Here is an 18,706-nt window from a genome sequence, read left to right on the forward strand (position 1 = left end):
CTTGTGATCGTATCTAGAGAAGAAACAGAGAGATGGTGAAGGAGACGGTGACGACGGCAAAGACTTGTTCCCACTGTGGTCACAATGGCCATAACGCACGTACTTGTCTAAGCGGTGTTAATAAGGGAAGCGTTAAACTGTTCGGCGTTAACATATCTTCTGATCCGATTAGGCCGCCTGAGGTTACGGCGTTAAGGAAGAGTCTCAGTTTGGGAAACCTTGATGCTCTTCTCGCTAACGATGATAGTAACGGTAGCGGTGATCCAATCGCCGCCGTTGAAGATACAGGTTACCACTCCGACGGTCAGATTCAATCCAAGAAGTGCAAAACCGCTCATGACAAGAAAAAGGGTAAACTTTTTCTTTAATTTTTTTTAATCATAGTTTTTATTTCATGAAACTATATTGTTAAAATAAAAATCAAATTTATAGGGAAGCCATGGACAGAAGAAGAACATCGCAATTTCTTAATCGGTTTGAACAAACTCGGAAAAGGAGATTGGAGAGGAATCGCAAAGAGTTTCGTCACGACAAGAACACCGACACAGGTGGCGAGTCATGCTCAGAAATATTTTATTAGGTTAAACGTTAACGACAAGAGAAAAAGACGTGCTAGTCTCTTTGACATCTCTCTCGAAGATCAGGTTTTTTTTTTAATTGCCTTGCTTCTCAAGTAATCCGTTAGACGAAGTCAATTGTTTATTTTTAGGGTTTTAATTTTTGGTTTGATTGAACTGAAGGAGAAAGAGAGAAACTCTCAAGGTGCATCAACATCGTCTTCCCAGACTCTAACTAACCAATTAGTAACCGGATCTCAACAACCGGTGATGCAAGGTCAGACTCAAACCGAGATTTCGAACAGGTTTCAGAATCTGTCGATGGAGTTCATGCCAGTCTACCAAACCGTACCAGGACCACCTTACTACAACTTTGCACCTCTTATGATCCATCCAATGTACTACGCCAATCCTGAGCAGATTAGGTTTGTTCACCCTTCTGGTATTCCTGTACCAAGGCATGTACCGATGGGTATGCCTCAATCTCAGCCGAATGAAGCTTCTAATATGATGACAAAGAAAGACGGTTTGGAACTTGGTATCGGTTTGCCTCCAGCTCCACAAGCTACCGGAGCAACTGACATGACGGGTAATGGTGTTATTCCTGTAAAATGAAATCACACTTGAACAAAAAAAAAAAGAGAATTTGAACATGATATAGGTATATTTCATTTTTGGTTACGAGTTTTTATTTGAATATATATCACTATATTCAGTTTTGTCATCGGATTATGTACAATTTTTTCTTCTTTTTTTCAGATTAGATTAAAGAAAAATTACTTATTGGATTTAATTTAAATTTAGCTGCTCCTTTATTAACCAAAAACAGTAGAAAAAGCAAAAACAAAATCATAGTATTGGTAAAGTTTGCAGATTAAAATAAAAGTTTCATCCCCAAAAAAAAATGGTGCAATTGAAATATTATTTAAAAGCCTTTGATCAATTTTCTTGAACCTCGTCTGGTCCGATCATTGAGGTTTGGTTTGTCTGAATCTCCGATTTCTAAGGTGGCGCCCAAGAAACCAGTTTGAGTTCCATCGCTGTCATTTTCGATGTCTCCTTCGATCGTCAATCCTTCAATCCTAGCCGCTATAGATTCTTCTCTCATCCCAACATCCACCACATCTACAAATATAGTGATTTTATTTATTTCTGGGAGTTATGATGACTTATGAAGCTTAAAATTGACAAATTATACCGTATGAACTTTTGTAGTATACGCTCAACAATTGTTTTTTTTTTGTTTCTAAGTATATTAAAATCATCCTTTCGTTTGGAAGATAATATTTGTAAACGCAAAGGGGAAAAAATGGAATTCTAGATATGCATTTATAGTTAACCCAAAATATGTTCAAGATACTAAAATACTTGGAAACAAATATTCTTATAAGATGTAGGTGCACTAGAAAAAAGAATAAAAAACACATTTGAAATCTTAGTCAAAATCTGTGTTTTAAAGATTCATTTTGAATATATTAAATTGATGATGATTCCATGGTTAAAGCATCAACAACATTCATTTTGTAAAATCCTGACATGGTTTCATCAGCACAACTACACAAGCATGCTTTTGGCTCTCAAAATTGCATGTGTGTATTAGTGTGAATACCTGGATTTGAGAAGAGCCAAAGTACGAGAGCGCATGCAAGGAGGACGAAAGGAATGATGTGAATAGCTTTTTCTGCAAATTTTGTACGTGACTTGTCATTCTTAATCATTTCATCTGGTGGATTGTTGTAGGAAGGTAGTTCATTCTCGTCAAGGGGACCAATCACCGAGCCCATCCACAATCCTTTAGGCGGTGCGGATGAGTAATCTTCTGTTACTCTATTCCAGCTTGTAGATCTATACATTTTGATTTATTTTTCTTTGATTGTGATCAGTGTTTTACAAAACTCTTTAAAAACAAATATATTTTGTAATATGTTGATTTTGTTTGTGAAGAAATTGATCAGTTTTTTTTATATATTTTTACATTTGTATTTTTTTTAAGGAAAACGGAAAAAAAAAACAATTTCCGGATTTGATTGCAAATTTACAGCCTATGGTTTTGGCCAAATCGTTGAATTGAAATTCTTACTCGTCTCTTCGTTTCAGAGTGACAAAAACAATTTCGTTAGATTCTTTTTAATTTTCTTTTATTTCCACTATACAATGTCGGCCCGAGCGTTGCCGCACGGGAAAGGGAAAGGGAAAACTTGAAATGATTAACATTGTTAATTTCACATTTTGAGTAGTAAACGGAATAAAACATTTGTTGGGTCAAAACATTGCAACTTTATATAAACAAAGAGGTGTAAAACAAAAAAGTGTGAAAACTAACGGTGCCAACATGGAAAGTTGGGGGTGCGATGAAAAAATATAATTGTTGGAACGAAACTTTGCAACTTTTGAGATCATTAATAATACTCAAATAACAAAAACTCTTTTCAAAGTCCATAAAAATTTGTATATATATAAAAAAAAAAGTGTGAAAATAAAGAGGCGTGAAACAAAAAGATATGAAACAAAAATGTACAAAAACTAACAAGTGCAAACATTGAAAGCTAGAAGTGCGACGAAAAAACACAATTATTGGATCAAAACATTGCAACTTTATATGAACAAAGAGGTGTAAAACAAAAAGGTGTGAAAACTAACGGTGCCAACATGGAAAGTTGGGGATGCGACAAAGAAACACGATTGTTGGATCGAAACTTTACAACTTTTAATTAAAAACCGGATACTAAGAAATTCAGATAAAACCAGAAAAACCTGCTAACCGGCGCTATGGGTCATGTTTAACTTAGACGAGTATATATAAAGAAGAAATCATTTACTGCTTCCTCTATTCTCTTCCGATGTGGGACAAAATTTGAGTGTACGTGGCTTCCTTTTTTTTTTGCAGTCAAATTTTTTTTATAATATTAATTTTTATGGAAGATAGAAATAATTTTGTTTACTTTTTTAATTATTGTTTTGATATTCTCCTATTATATTTTGCTGTTCTTGTTTGGATTTAAAATGATAAGAAATAAAAATTTATAACTATTGCTCAAAAATATATACTAATTAATAACTGATAGATATGAAAATTTTGTTTGGATATTCATGAAACCAAAGTATATATATATATTTTTAAAAAAATTCAGTAAATTAATGACCCACAGTTGGACCGGGTTGACCCGGTGACCTGAAAGGTTGTCCGGTTTGCTTTCCGGTTCGGGTTAAAAAACATTGGTATATATATATATATAAACAAAGAGGTGTGAAAACAAATAAGTATGAAACAAAAAGATGTGAAACAAAAAGGTGCAATAAATAACAAATATAAACATTGAAAGATAGGGGTAAGACGAAGAAATAAAATTGTTGGATCTAAACATTACAACTTTTAAGATCATTAACAAATCTAAACCATTAGATGAGATAATAAAACTAATTTCATCCGCTAAATTTAAATTAATCTCTAAAATGGATTTGCTATTATATGTTGTGTCTGTTCTATATAGTTGTGACTTTTACGAACAATTGTAAACCTACTTATTATTATTTTTCGTTGTTAATAATTTTTGTTTTAAGCAGATACCATGAAACTATTCATATTTTCAAATGATTTCATAATATATAATATAAATTCTTTTTTTTTTTGAAATATTTTTCCAGCGACATCGTAGAACTCACTGGTCTTCTTGGACGTGGCGTAATGTTGATATGTCGCCTTGTTTAGTTGAAGGACTTAACACTTGGGAAGATCCTTAGGCGGTGGCAAAATCGACTGATTGGGTCCTTTGTCGTTCTCCACCAAGAAAACCATCTTTAATCCCCACGTAGTACGTGTGTACCTCCAAGTGACAATGCATAAACCAAACCCCTATATTGTACAACATATTAATCCATCAATTTTATTATAATAGTATTTGACTTACTACCATAAGATTTCATTTGTTTTATTAGTGGCATGGAGATTGCAAGTCCAGTCATAAACCAATTACTATAGCTTGTGTAGCTGCTAATTATGTGAATTCTGAAAAGGACAAAGAGGTGATGTGTCTAGTAGAAATTGATCTATAAGACCTAACTTTACATGGCGATAATTAATCACTAAAATATATTATTTGATTCACTTTTTTAACGTCAATTTAGTGTCCATACAGGGATTATCCACTCTGAATCTGATGGCGACCCATCCATTTAAGTTGAAGTTACCTAATCCACGACCAACTTGGAAAATGTTAAAACCGTGAAGATGCAACGGATGGTTCTCTGGTGATATGACACCGGTATCTTGGAGGACAAGCTGAACTGTGGCGTTGTACGGTAGCTTGTATAGCCTGGTACCGGTTTTGGTGGCCATGTTGGTGACTGATCCTCCGCTGTAGTTGAAAACATGCGGTGAGTTTTTGGGAAAATCCGTCGTGAACACTCCACTTTTCTTGAAGTAATGAGCCGAGAGCAGAGCAGTTTTGGGCATGACGAAGGTTACGTTGTTGATGCTGGCCACGACACAGCTTCCGTTTCCAGCCTTGCAAGTAAGGCATGCGTTTAGCCCAAGACCAACGGTGAATAAGAGGTGGTGGTGGTCGGGACGAGGGCAGGGTATTTCTTGGATTTGAGACTATGAAGAGAGTTTGTAAAGTTGTTGGCAATCGAAGTAACGTTTTGCGGTGGAAGGAGTGTGCGGACTATTGGAGAGGACGAGAGTGTTCCGGAGTAGTGAACTGTTGCGGTGGCTGTTACGTTGTCCACCGCGATTGGGGCGTCCATGAAGGGTGAAGCGGTTACAAGGTACTTGCCGGCCGATTTTGAGGCGGTTAGGAGAATGTTGGTGGTTTGACCGGGGGCATTAAGAACGGTGTCGATCTTGAACGGTTTAACGTAGACTGCGTCGACTTCGACCACCGTGAAAAGATGGCCGACGACTTTGAAAAAGAGCTCTCATTAAGTGCATCATTGATTAGTCGTAGCAAATAGGTTTTGCCATTCTCTACTGACAGTTTGTAACCTTCGCACACAGAAAGAGGCTTTCATGATCAGTTTTTTTTTTTTTTTTGACATCATATTGTTGGAAATTATGTAAACTTGGAAATAAAGAGATTATCTTGAGATGAACAATTTTTAACGGGTCCTGGGTGTCCGTTGATCATGTGTTGCAATATCTTCGGTATCCGATTTTCACCGTTCACCTACAATTATGATGATAAATTAGTTATGCCAAATCAACAAATACGCAATGTAATGAACCGCTAGCGTCACGTTGCAATATTAATTGAGAGCACACATCTCATATTTTATGTGAAATCAACAAGTCAATAGTATTCCAAATTTATGCAAGAAGGTTAAAAATATGAAGATTGAGATGCCTAGAACGATGACTTTCTCGTGGTTGGGTTTGGGGAAAGGGTAGGGAACACCGCGTTTGGGAAGGAAGACTATAGCACCGTTAACAGTGGCACGGAGCCAGAGGATGTGAGCGTGCCACCGGAGAGTTCCGCGTTGGCCGGTCAAGGTGTAGTTGTATGTGTAGGTTGGTGTCCCTTACAAAATTTAAGGAATCTTCTTCTGAATCCTTTTTCCACGACGACGCACTAAGCCCAATCAATTTTTGTGTCCACTGATCTAGATCGTATCATAGCCATACAATTGTTGTTCACATAATGGATATAGCCATAATAATTTTTGTGTTATAGATATTGATCTCACGTCCTTTTGTTACTCTACTTTAATTTGAAGAAATTAAATATAAGTGCTATCTTGAGTAAATTATCTAACTGACAACATAAAAACAAACAGAGCAGTTAAGAAGAACCAAATTTTTCGTTAATCTATAATCTATATATGAGAACGAAACGGAAGAGGGAACAAAACCAATTTTTTGGAATGGACACTAACAAATTCATAAAAATACCTTGATATGAGATTGATGCAGTTAAAATTTAAAAACACTCTAATAAAACAATTCTTTGACTTTTTTTTTACTTTTAAAAATACTCTGAAAACAATAAATTCGAAACATGTTTTTGTAATGCATAAAAGTTTATATATAATAAACAAAGAGGTGTAAAATATAAAGGTGTAAAACATAGATGTTTGAAACAAAAATTTGCAAACATTAATAGGTGTGATTTTTAAAAGATGGGGTACGACAAAGAGATGCAAAAATTAAAAGGTGCGATTTTTAAAAGATAGGGTATGACGAAGGGATATAAAAATTAACACAGATTATTTGAAGGAATAAGACTTGCAACTGTTAGGATCATTATTAAGTTTCAACCGTTAGATGGATTAATAAAATAAATCTCATCCGTTAGATTAAAGATGATATAAAAAAAGTGGGTTTGCTATTATATATAGAGGACAATTTTTAGAATACTTTTGGAATCGATACAAATTCACCCATCGAATATTTAATTAATTTTGTGCCCGCCTAAGGTTAGTTACTGACTTCTCATAGCAATCGCTATTGAAAACGCAAACGTAAACGTAAACGCAAACGCAAACGCAAACGCGAAGTTGATGACCGTCATGATAAAAAATTGTTCCGCAGGATGAGCCGACGCTTCCTCCTCACCACTCTCCTCTGTTTCTCTCTGTCTCTGTGTCTACAAGATATCTCCATGAACATACTAAACAAGCTCGGTATAGGATCAAGTAGACAAACCAACATGGATCCTTCTCCGATCGCACAAGGTCCCGACGACGACGCTCCGGCGCCGGGAAACCAGTTTGCTCAATTCGGCGCCGGTTGTTTCTGGAGCGTGGAGTTAGCGTACCAGAGAGTTCCAGGAGTGACGCAAACAGAGGTTGGCTATTCTCAAGGGATCACTCACAACCCTTCTTACGAAGATGCTTGTTCAGGCACCACGAATCATGCTGAGGTGGTTCGTGTTCAGTATGATCCAAAAGAGTGTAGTTATGAGTCGCTGCTTGATTTGTTCTGGTCTAGGCATGATCCCACCACTTTGAATCGCCAGGTAACTAAAGTCTTGATCTTTTTCATGTCTGATGAAGATTTTTTAGGGGTTTTTACTTTTTTATTTTTTCTTTTTATGCTCTGCTTCTGCTTCTGTGTAATTGTGATGGCTATCTGAAAACTTGATCTTATCTAGGGCTTTATTGTATATAAGCCCTAATTAGATTGAGATCTAGAGTTTGGATTCGTTTCATCTTTGTTTTACTAGTATAAATTATGGGTTCGATGTTTGAAGCTATCATCTTGACATGGATATGAATTTGGCCATCGTTCTTCTCCTCTTTGGTCATCATTCTCATGTGTATTTTGGTAGTTTCTTAGAGAGCACTTAACCAGCTCTTAGTCAAGTTATGCAGATCACTATTTTGTTTTTGTAGAATCGGAATAGTGATGTATACACTTATAAGACTTAGTTGGTAGCTAACTAGTTCATAGTTCTCTAGACTAAAGAAGCTACCTTGTTATGGACACTGTTAAGTTTAATTTGTTATAGTGAAATATCTCTATGTTATTAACCTTCTTATGGATGTTCTTATTGAAGACTGTTTCCTGAGTATAAAGACTACTTCTTTCTCTGAAACTGAGTCTGACATTGATTGCCATACAATTTATATACTGAATGAATATGATGCCTAGCTCTATCACTCTTTATATCTACTAAGCTTTCATACTCTTGTTCGGTTTAGCCATTTCTGTTTTTCTGCAAAGCTTAATTCGACATTTTAATGATTACATCTTTACCTTTATCAGGGAAACGATGTGGGAACCCAATACCGATCAGGGATATATTTCTACAACTCTGAGCAAGAGAAACTAGCACGCGAGTCACTGGAGCGTCACCAGCAACAAGTTGATAGGAAGATTGTGACAGAGATATTACCGGCTAAGAAATTTTACAGAGCCGAAGAACATAACCAGCAATCCTTGTCTAAAGGAGGGAGGTTTGGTCTTAAGCAATCCAGTGCGAAAGGCTGCAACGACCCAATCCGCTGCTATGGCTAAAGAAAAGCCTTGCTTCTACACCCAAAAAAAAGCAGAGGATGCTTCTACTTATCTATTATAGACTAGAGATGTTGTGTTTAAAGATTGCAATCATGTGTCTTGTTCTTGTTCATAAAACATATTCTGAGTGTTTCAAATCGCTTAGATTGTTCATCTTGTGTTATACTTGTCCCTTTTATTAAAAAAACAGTTGGTGTAAAAAAGGGTAAAGAGTCGGTAAAAATGTCATTTAAACCATGAACTTTCAAATTGTGGCCATTTAAACCATGAACTTTGTTGTAGGCCATTTAAAACATCAATTTTCGTTCACTAGCTCTTTTAAACATTAAGTTTTGTTGACCAAGCCAAAAAAGACATGATGTTAAATCCGTTAGTCGAGCAACTAACAAATATTACTCTGCCGTTAACACTCTCCGTTAGTGACAAAACGACGTCGTTTTGATAAAAATTTTAGTTCACAAAAAATGTCATTTAAACCATTAACTTTTAAACTGAGGCCATTTAAACTATAAACTTTCAAATTTAGGTCATTTAAACCATGAACTTTGTTTTAGGACATTTAAAACATCAACTTTCAATGAATGAGACTTTTTAGACATTAAGTTTTAAAAAATAAACTTGAATCGATATGACATTAATTATGCTAACAAAACAAGTGACATATGGTGCTTTTAGCGTATTTTGTCTTTCGTTTAGTACTCAGTTTTGGTCGTTTTGTCGTGTCTTTTTGTTTGTGTATTGAGTTTTTTTTCTAGGTATTAGGATATCACACTGGAGTCTGAAAGATTGATCACATTATTTTAGTTTAATAGAATTAATCACTTTATTTATGATTCTAGGTTTTTGATGCGTCATTTTAACGCATCTTTGTTGTGCTTTTGCTTGTGACCCTTATGATGTTTTTTGTGCTTATGATCTTAATGTTTGTATTCACCCTTGTGATCAACTGAAGTAAGACACGTTAGCAAACTTAATAGTTTGACGTGATGTCTAAAAAATCTCACTTAATGAAAGTTGATGTTTTAAATGGTCTACAACAAAGTTCATGGTTTAAATGGCCAATATTTGAAAGTTCATGGTTTAAATGGCTTCAATTTAAAAAATCATGGTTTAAATGACATTTTCTCGAACTAAAATTTTCATCAAAACGACGTCGTTTTGTCACTAACGAAGAGTGTTAACGGCATAGTAACGTCTGTTAGTTGCTCGGTTATCGGATTTAACGTTTATTGGCTTGGTCAACAAAACTTAATGTTTAAAAAGGATAATCAACGAAAGTTGATGTTTTAAATGACCTACAACAAAGTTCATAGTTTAAATAGCCACAATTTGAAGTTCATGGTTTAAATGATATTTTTCCCGTAAAGAGTCATTTAAATTCGAAGGTTAATTCTTTATCGCTGGTGATATTAACACTTTATTTCTGAGATGATCTTATCTTAAACATTGTGTTAAGGGTGGTGGATAAACCTTTTAAGCTATCAGCCATTTTATTGGATGAAACAAATTGTACTTAATTGTATGTTTTTTTGGATTTAATTCAAAGATGTCTCAACTAATATGAATAAGTTAAGGTAAATTATAACTAAATAAGCACCGTTGATACGAAATGTAAAAGAACAGAATAATCGAAGGGGAGTCAAGCAAGTGAAAAAGACAGAAGCGACGGTGATCTTGTGTGATAAACAAAAATCTTTAAAATCTCTGCATAATAACAAAAGAGCAAATAAATAAAACATTATTGATGACTACGTGTTGTTCATGATCTCTCTAACGTGAATAGCACGAATTTTTAGTTCAGCCTCGCAATTCTCTTACGTGGCTTTCTCTCAATCGCATTTTAGTTAGATGCTCTATGTTGTGATTAAAGAAGTTCATCGGTTTCGTCCATTCGTCGAACACCAAGATTATTCTATCAGGATACGATAATGGTTTATATATTTCTTTTTCGAATTTAATAGACTGCATGTTAAGATTTCAAACAAAAATACTATTATCTTTCTACAAAATAAGTTTGATGATGCACGAATGTCAACCAAAAGAAGCTTCGTGGAAGAAGAAGTTTCATAAAACATCTAAAACAAGTTAATTAGCATATTATTATCTTAACTACATGCATGTAATTGCAATAGTTTAAAGTAATTTTTATGCTAGACATCTTAACCTTCTAAATCATGTATCAATTATAGTTCACTAAAAATACATTATATACTATTTTCTTTGGCTGGTTAAGATGATCCAGAAATCTATGTTTATGTATATTACATGTACACTGACCGACATTCATGTAATTAGTAGAGTTTATAAGAAAAGAAATTAAAAGACGTATGTGATGAAAACGTAGGGGCTAGCTATTTTTTGGTAGGTAAACCAATTTAACTCCAAGGAAACCAAGTCTTAATAGTTATAGTAGATGTTTTCTCAAACACAATCAATTAATCATGTCCGATCCTAATGTCAAAACTCAAGATTAAGAGTATTTTTTTTTTTTTTTCTTTTAGACACCACACCACCATATATAAATTTGCTGCAAGCATTTCAAATGAACTACAATCATTTTTGTATGAAAAAATTATACAATTTAGATGGATTGTGTAAACGAGATAAGAAAATAGAATATGTCGATTATTTACGCTAATAAAAAATAACCCTAAAAATCTGCCACTGTTTTCCATTGGATTTCCCCGCTTTTTCTTTTTCATTTTCTAATTTCTATAGTTTTCCTTGTTTTAGAAGCTAAGTTAGTTTAATTATACTTAATTCACCAGAAGTCGGATGAATTAATAATAAGTCTCCTAGTCCTGGCCCATGGTTTAACCATGAGCTAATCATAATTACTAGATTGTAAATTCAAAACTAATCTTAGGGAGCAAAAATTCAATGAATATAGTAATGGAATATTCACAATCTTATTTAAAATTCCTTCTATATAAACACTCGAAATGACAGGCAAAAAAAGACAGATACGAAAAAACCAAACTAAAACATGTAATGTGATTGTGATGTAATACACTTATAAACTCATTAGAAACAGAGAGCTCTGTTTTGTCTTTTATTTTTATTTTTTTCCACCAATCGAATGGCTGATCAGGTTCAGATCCAGACAATGAATCTAGATCACGAAGAACCAATGGCTGGGATCATGCCAAGCGTCTTAACGGCAATGTCGTATCTCTTGCAAAGAGTATCGGAGTCTAACGACAAGCTGAGCCAAAAGAAACAGAGGATCTCAGGTTTCCATGGATTAACCAAACCCTCCATATCAATCAGAAGCTATCTCGAGAGGATCTTCGAGTATGCGAATTGTAGCTATTCGTGTTACATCGTCGCGTATATATATTTGGATCGGTTAGTGAAGAAGCAGCCATTTTTGCCTATCAATTCCCATAATGTTCATAGGCTTATAATCACAAGTGTCTTGGTCTCTGCCAAATTCATGGATGACTTGTAAGTAACTAATTCTGAGAGGCTAATTAATTTGTTAAAAGTTACTTATAAATTTAACAGTTGATTAATTGATTATTTATTATTCGTGACAACTTTAGGAGTTACAACAATGGATATTATGCAAAAGTTGGGGGAATAAGCAGAGAAGAGATGAACATGCTTGAGCTTGACTTCTTGTTTGGAATCGAGTTTCAGTTAAACGTCACCGTTTCAACTTTTAATAATTACTGTGGTTTTCTACAAAATGAGATGGTGATGTTGATGAAGATGGAATCTCTGTTTCTAAAACCTTCTCTTTCGTTCAGAGGCTCTTTTAAGACGAAACTTTTGATGAATCCACATGAAGAAGACTCTTTATCTACTCATCACAACAAGAAGCAGCAACTCGCTGCTGCTTGAATTCTTGATTATATATATATATATATATATATATATATATATATGCATTGGGTTTATTATCACGTTATGTAATGTAAACCCTCTTTTATATCCTGAGGATTAATTCTTGATTAGTGATGTTAGCTTAGAATTTCGATTGTATCCAAGGGTTGATATTATCTCTTTTCTTTTTCACGTTATATTTTTTCAGATTACCATCTACCTTCAAATCTAAGATAATATTAGTCTGACGCATTTTAGCGGACCATATAATTTCTTGAAACCATATACAGTAAAACCTCTATAAATTAATATTTTTTAAATTAATACTCGCTATAAATTAATAAATTTTTCCGGTCTCGAGTTGGGCCGATGCAAAAAAAACACATTTCGATAATTCTACGTAAAAATATGGTCCCATCAATATCATAAATTAATAATCAAAGTAATATTAATATATATATATATATCTAAGAAAATCTAGTAAAATATAACTCTATTCTTGTTTGCATATTCTTGAATTTGCATTCTTTTTGGAGCTCATTTCTAATATTTTTCATTGTCGTCTTCTCAAATCGCATCCAAAAATTATGGAGAGTCCTAAATGCGATAATTGCTTCTTTACATGTAATTGGTTTTAAAATTACTGCAATATCTTCTTTGACTTCATCATTACTATGAATGATACCAGTAGCAATTTCTTCTAAACTCTAAACTTCTAATATTTATCATTTATACTTTAATTCTAAACTTAATAATTATGATAGCCAACATTATAAATTAAAAAAATTCTTTAATATTATGAATGATAACAAAAATATCTTATTTTACAATATAAAAATTTTAAAATTATGAAAATTAAAATTCTCTTCATAAATTAAAAAATATTAATTTATTGATAAATTAATAATTATTAATTTATCGATAAATTAATAAAATTTCATGGTCCCGACCTTATTAATTTATAGAGGTTTTACTGTATTAACAAAATGAATAAAAACCTAGCATATCTTGATATTCGAATATAAAATCTTGTAAAACCGATACAATTTTCCTACAAGTTGAACTTAAACGCAAATCTAAGAGATAATATATTTTTTTCTTAAAATGATCTAAACACGCGTTTGGAGGCCATACACAAATTACACTATAAGAGATCACACCTTTAGAGACATGCAAAGACGGTATAAGATACGTCGAGCACATAATCTTATATATAAAAGCATACAAGACAAAGGGAGATATATAAGTTACATTCAGGAGGGTACCAAGCCTAATAATCTTAATACTGTATTACAAACACTTATACTCCTCCGAAAACATTTTAGTTGGGAGAACTTACCAAAACATCCTCACGGATGAATCTTACTACTGTGGTTTATAGAGGCAACTTCACCGTTGGAACCACCACCACCGCCGCCACCAGAACGGCCATTTCCGCTTCCATAACCATACCCACCACCGCGTGCTCCACCACCTCCAGAACCATATCCATATCCGCTACCTGACCCGGATCCGGATCCATACCCGTATCCAGATCCTCTTCCCCACCCTGTTGGTGATCTACCGGAACCCGACCCGTAACCCCATCCAGAACCTGGAGCAGAGCCCCAACCCCAGTTGTACTCCCAATTGGGCCCACGACCTGATCCACTTTCGCCTGGGTAGTTTTGGCCTGGCATGTTACCCCTAGACCATGCGAACGGGCGAGAAACCGAAGTCTTTGCAATGACTAGAAAGAACAAAACCAACAAGAGCCCTTTGATCATTTTCTAATTTTTCTTATATGTTTTTAATTCAAAATCTTGTTTTGTTATGAAGTTATTGTAGGAAAGCTTCTGCCACTATTTATAGGCAACAACATGAACCATTATTGAAATGCAACGGTCTATGACAAGTTGGTTTGATAGTGTGAGATGGGCCAGACCCACCCTTTTGTGAAATCCAAACTCGAAACTAAAGAAATTAAAAAAAAAAAAACCTTGTTAGGGGGAAAAAGGTTATAAGAAAACATTATAATTGCATCACCAACACATGTCGTGAGTTCATTTACAAACTTGTTTTTGTTATATAATTCTTTACTAAGACGTAATCATCAACTGTAAATTAGCACCACCGCCCTAACAATAGAATTACAATATCAATCATGATGAAGTCACTAGCTATGAACCATTTTTTTTCAATAGATACTAATTACCATGATTTAGTGCCAAAAATAAAAAATTACTATAATTATATATTGGTATAACAATAAATGCTAAAAACGGCATATATGTATTGGCACGGATATACAGTGTGTAATAAAATTCATATATAAATTGATCTTGTTTTCATTTGTCTGTTAAAGCCTATCTATAAATGCATGAGACTAATCATTATTGATCGAAGAGTTTTATCTTTCTATACCATATTATAGTCGGTAATCGTATTACAATAAAAAGAAAAAGTCAAGTGAAATGATTGAATATTTGATATTACAGATATACTTGAGTTGCTTTAGAGTAGAAAATATTATCCTTGAAGAACCCATTTAAGATGCATCTCAATGTCAATCCCACTTAGAAATTTTCTTAAATACGGCTTGTGATCTGCCAATAATGATAATGATGATCATCATTCATCAATATACTGTATCTAGCAAACACACACATATAACATCAACACCATTGACAATGGTAGATCAAATAATTTATTCATCTCTAAGACTAGTCACGCGACCACTAGTTCTTAAATTAGTTCAAAAATGATGAGCAAATCAGATAGATATGTCGCGTTTATTAAAAACTATATAGATCATATAATATTAACTTCCATCTTTTCGCCTATCTATTGACCATTCTAACTAATTTAGAAACCATTTGAGCTAACATTTGCTAAATCAAATTCAAATGGTCAAAACTTTTCAAAGAAATTTGAGTTTATTTAAACACTAAAATCCAATTTTAGTGTAGCTTGATCATGTATGATTTTATCATAAAAATAATTCATTTATAATTATGATTTATTACATATGTACGTTGTCATCATATGGCCCTCATCGTATAGGTTTATTTAAAAAAGAATATATAGGAATGATCACAAAACTGAATATTCATAGGGTATGAGGTCGGTCAGTGTTTTTGAGATGGTCTTTTGGTAAGATGATATTATTTCACATGAAATAAACATCTGTTCGTAGACACTAGATGGAGAGTTCGATTAAGTTCTTAGATGCAGAGATAGGACTGGCCAATCTTAGATCAAGTTTTAATTTTTGTAAAATTTTTCTTTCTGAGTTGACTGGCTAATAGAGAAATGCTATTTTATTTTAATTTATTGTATGATATATATATATATATATATATATATATATATATATAAATTTGGACAATGTATATTTACGAAAGTCTCAATGCCGTTTGTAAAATGTCTAATGTTTGTTTTTGCAAATACACTGTCGATTGTCGATTATATATATATATATATATATATATATATATATATATATTGATTCCACAAGTTTTACACTAATGTTGTGTTCCTTTTACGACTGAGATCTATAGTGAAGACACGAATGTTTTTGGCTCTGAGAAATATCTAAAGGATTCTTTTTGGAATGATGGCAACTTTTAATATATTTTCAACGGTGAAGCGGTCCACACGCACAACTTCCTACGGTGGAGCAACTACCATATGTTATGTCTCCTTTAGGATATGATCGAATATTCATATACATATACTTCTAAAAAGACTACCCCTAAAATAATAATCTGAAAGCTCCCAATTCACTGCCATCGAAGTTTTTTAAAAAATTTCAAATAAAAATGATAATAATCACATCGTGTTTCTTACAACATTCCTCTATATTGAAGCTTCAAAATATCTAGAAAATGGATTTACATGTATCTGATGATAATGGATCAATTTTTATAGTGGAGTTAAATAGGTTGGCGAATCCGGACCAATCACGAGCATATAGTCCAATCCCCTGTATTGTCTTACAGAAAATGTCTCATGAACATGTATAAGCTATGTGGTGCATAATATACAATTAATACACCCCTAACTTTTTTTACATATCGTATAAACTTACTTCATCTTGTAAATATTACATACCATGTATATAAATAAAAACTATATAAGTATGTAGCGTCCACTGCCCGGACGGATTTGCATGAAGCAACATTCTTTTTTTTGTTTGGATATGATTTTCTTGCCACATTTTTTTTCCTGAATTAGTGCTTGTATTTATCTTTTGAGTTTACAGAGATACCATTTTGAGTAGGCACTAGAGCAGTTACATATACGAAAGAAAAAATGCAGAAATTGAGTGAAACACATGAGGAGAACACTAGCATTTCAAATGAGGGCAGCTAGCAGAGGAGTAACTTGGATGAATTTGAATTAACCAAGCAGCTGAGAGATAGGACTCGCCTATACATGAAGCTACATTCACATTATATATACCGTGAAGCAAAGATTGGGAGAGAAACCTTTAGTTAAATTTACACTAATAGATAATGTCATAATGACACATACTCCATCAGTTATCAACGTTATTGTATAATCATTTAGTTTGAAGAAGACAAAACAGTATTACATTATATCATAATAAGTTATATTCTAATAGAGCTTAACATTATTGTATATATTTATATAGAGGTTTAATTGCTTTCATTTTCAAAAGAGAAATTTTAATATAAACTTTCGATTTGGTCCAGAGCCCCCAAAGGGTTCTACTAGTGTGTTTAGTAACAAACAACTAACAACATTCTGTGACGCTTAGGTTGTGCCACGTGCTGGACCCTCACTAGTCACTACTATTTGCACCCACTTCCTCTATTATTAGACACTTAGCATAAAATTCATCATTTGATTTTTATGTAAAAGCATCACACATGCATTTGTGCTTTGACTATGTACATGTTTATACACGCGTTTGTAACATTATATTGGTAACAAACTACAAATACTATATGTACGTTATAATACGTCAGCAAGAATATTTATAGCGTTGAAAAGTATATAAGAAAACAAAATTCTTCGTCGAATGACCTATTAAAATTCGGTTAAAAAACTATGCCACTCGTCAAAAGATTCATTCATGGTAACATTTTTCAAAATTTGTCTTTTTTAAGGTAGAGCAGATGAAGTTTGTTGAAGAATAAGCTCCATTGCCTAAATACTACTTTGGAATTGGAATGACAAGATGCATTGTCTCATAAGCATTGCAAAAGCCCAAAAGAACTTAACAAAAGGGGTCGAGTCCATGGATCTAATGGCTCATGTCTTGCAACATATATTATATGTTACCAGCATGTGTAGTTTCATATCAGGTGACAACCTTCTAACTTATCATTTCTGATTTTTGAAATGTACCTTAAGATCCAAGGAAATAGATTTGCATACCATCATTTTTGATCCTGTGTCCAAACGTTTAAGCCTTTATCCAAACACGACTTTGGAAGTTTATATCTGTGGAATCTTGCACGTAAACAAAACATTCGTTTTAATCCACAAGGATTTTCTAGTAAACCAGATGGCGTCCAATTTAAAATATTATTAAACGTTTTTCACCCTTGAGGATTTGCATTACATCTCCAAATGTATTAAGATCAAAAATATATGTAGCCCAAAAATATATTAGATAATATCAAAATAAAAAGCCCTAATCATCATCACAACAACAATAAGAAAGGCTATATATTGCGGATATTACTCAGTCACGGCAACATAAATAATTATGGTTCGATTCGGCCAGCCAATTTCTTCAAAAATCAAAAGATCAGAAGAGGGAGCTGTAAACCCTCATTGTAATAATACTCCATATTTTTACCCAAAAAACAAATCGGAAAAAAAAAATCAAGAATTTATTTTTTAATAATAAAAAAAAACGAAAATGAAACATTTATTTTTTGAAAAAGAAGAGATCGCTCAGTTCAGCGGGATTATCGACACGCAAAACTTTCCATGAAAAAACAAGAAAAAGTCCTGCATTGCGGTCTGTTGAGCTTGAATATTTACGAAGTCATCACCACGATTCTCATATATCTCTTTTCCAAAACAAAATAAAAATAAAAACAAAAGATGAAGACGAACTTAATAAAGAAGAGGATTAGTAACTAATTAACCCAACATTGGAGTGATGCTGCTGGAGAGATTAGTGACTTTGGGAGTTGTATTTATAGGTTAATTGGCTAGGGCTTTCTCTCCTGACTCTGCTTTAAAACGATTCCGTTTTATTTATTACACAAGTTAAAAATGAATCCGAAATACTATTATTTTAGAAAGCCTTCTCTTAACAACAATGATGAATAACTTAATGTGACCCGGCCCATTCATATTAAGATAATGTAATCAAAACTCATGATCAGGTATGTATAATTCTATA

At 33.4% G+C, this 18,706-nt stretch overlaps 5 protein-coding genes and 1 pseudogene across 5 annotated transcripts; 3 read left to right on the forward strand and 3 right to left on the reverse strand.

The window, feature by feature from the left end:
• LOC104726752 lies at positions 28-1,250 on the forward strand. Its single transcript, XM_010445683.2, has 3 exons — positions 28-351; positions 433-644; positions 741-1,250. The coding sequence occupies exons 1-3, from the start codon at positions 33-35 to the stop codon at positions 1,170-1,172; spliced, it is 963 nt and encodes a 320-aa protein (XP_010443985.1). The 5' UTR covers positions 28-32; the 3' UTR covers positions 1,173-1,250.
• On the reverse strand, positions 1,483-2,410 carry LOC104726753. Its single transcript, XM_010445684.1, has 2 exons — positions 2,167-2,410; positions 1,483-1,682 (listed from the first exon to the last, which is right to left on the reverse strand). The coding sequence occupies exons 1-2, from the start codon at positions 2,408-2,410 to the stop codon at positions 1,483-1,485; spliced, it is 444 nt and encodes a 147-aa protein (XP_010443986.1).
• On the reverse strand, positions 4,660-7,063 carry LOC104729031 (annotated as a pseudogene).
• Positions 6,989-8,748, forward strand: LOC104726755 (peptide methionine sulfoxide reductase A1). Its single transcript, XM_010445685.2, has 2 exons — positions 6,989-7,510; positions 8,260-8,748. Exons 1-2 carry the CDS (start codon positions 7,085-7,087, stop codon positions 8,509-8,511), a joined length of 678 nt encoding a protein of 225 aa, XP_010443987.1. The 5' UTR covers positions 6,989-7,084; the 3' UTR covers positions 8,512-8,748.
• On the forward strand, positions 11,449-12,531 carry LOC104726756 (cyclin-U4-3-like). The gene is made up of 2 exons (XM_010445686.2): positions 11,449-11,958; positions 12,057-12,531. The coding sequence occupies exons 1-2, from the start codon at positions 11,591-11,593 to the stop codon at positions 12,355-12,357; spliced, it is 669 nt and encodes a 222-aa protein (XP_010443988.1). The 5' UTR covers positions 11,449-11,590; the 3' UTR covers positions 12,358-12,531.
• On the reverse strand, positions 13,404-14,166 carry LOC104726757 (putative glycine-rich cell wall structural protein 1). Its single transcript, XM_010445687.2, has one exon. The coding sequence runs from the start codon at positions 14,103-14,105 to the stop codon at positions 13,689-13,691; it is 417 nt and encodes a 138-aa protein (XP_010443989.1). The 5' UTR covers positions 14,106-14,166; the 3' UTR covers positions 13,404-13,688.

Source organism: Camelina sativa, chromosome 11, assembly GCF_000633955.1.
Source record: "Camelina sativa cultivar DH55 chromosome 11, Cs, whole genome shotgun sequence".
Classification (NCBI taxonomy): Eukaryota; Viridiplantae; Streptophyta; class Magnoliopsida; order Brassicales; family Brassicaceae; genus Camelina; species Camelina sativa.

What these genes read in the sequence shown, in the direction of transcription:
- LOC104726756 (XM_010445686.2), top strand. Translation starts at nt 11,591, where the DNA reads ATGGCTGATCAGGTTCAGATCCAGACAATGAATCTAGATCACGAAGAA. An exon ending in GCCAAATTCATGGATGACTT is followed by an intron (nt 11,959 to 12,056) that starts GTAAGTAACTAA and finishes TGACAACTTTAG; the next exon opens with GAGTTACAACAATGGATATT.
- LOC104726752 (XM_010445683.2), top strand. Translation starts at nt 33, where the DNA reads ATGGTGAAGGAGACGGTGACGACGGCAAAGACTTGTTCCCACTGTGGT. An exon ending in CGCTCATGACAAGAAAAAGG is followed by an intron (nt 352 to 432) that starts GTAAACTTTTTC and finishes TCAAATTTATAG; the next exon opens with GGAAGCCATGGACAGAAGAA. An exon ending in ACATCTCTCTCGAAGATCAG is followed by an intron (nt 645 to 740) that starts GTTTTTTTTTTA and finishes ATTGAACTGAAG; the next exon opens with GAGAAAGAGAGAAACTCTCA.
- LOC104726753 (XM_010445684.1), bottom strand. Translation starts at nt 2,410, where the DNA reads ATGTATAGATCTACAAGCTGGAATAGAGTAACAGAAGATTACTCATCC. An exon ending in TTGGCTCTTCTCAAATCCAG is followed by an intron (nt 1,683 to 2,166) that starts GTATTCACACTA and finishes CTATATTTGTAG; the next exon opens with ATGTGGTGGATGTTGGGATG.
- LOC104726755 (XM_010445685.2), top strand. Translation starts at nt 7,085, where the DNA reads ATGAGCCGACGCTTCCTCCTCACCACTCTCCTCTGTTTCTCTCTGTCT. An exon ending in CCACCACTTTGAATCGCCAG is followed by an intron (nt 7,511 to 8,259) that starts GTAACTAAAGTC and finishes TACCTTTATCAG; the next exon opens with GGAAACGATGTGGGAACCCA.
- LOC104726757 (XM_010445687.2), bottom strand. Translation starts at nt 14,105, where the DNA reads ATGATCAAAGGGCTCTTGTTGGTTTTGTTCTTTCTAGTCATTGCAAAG.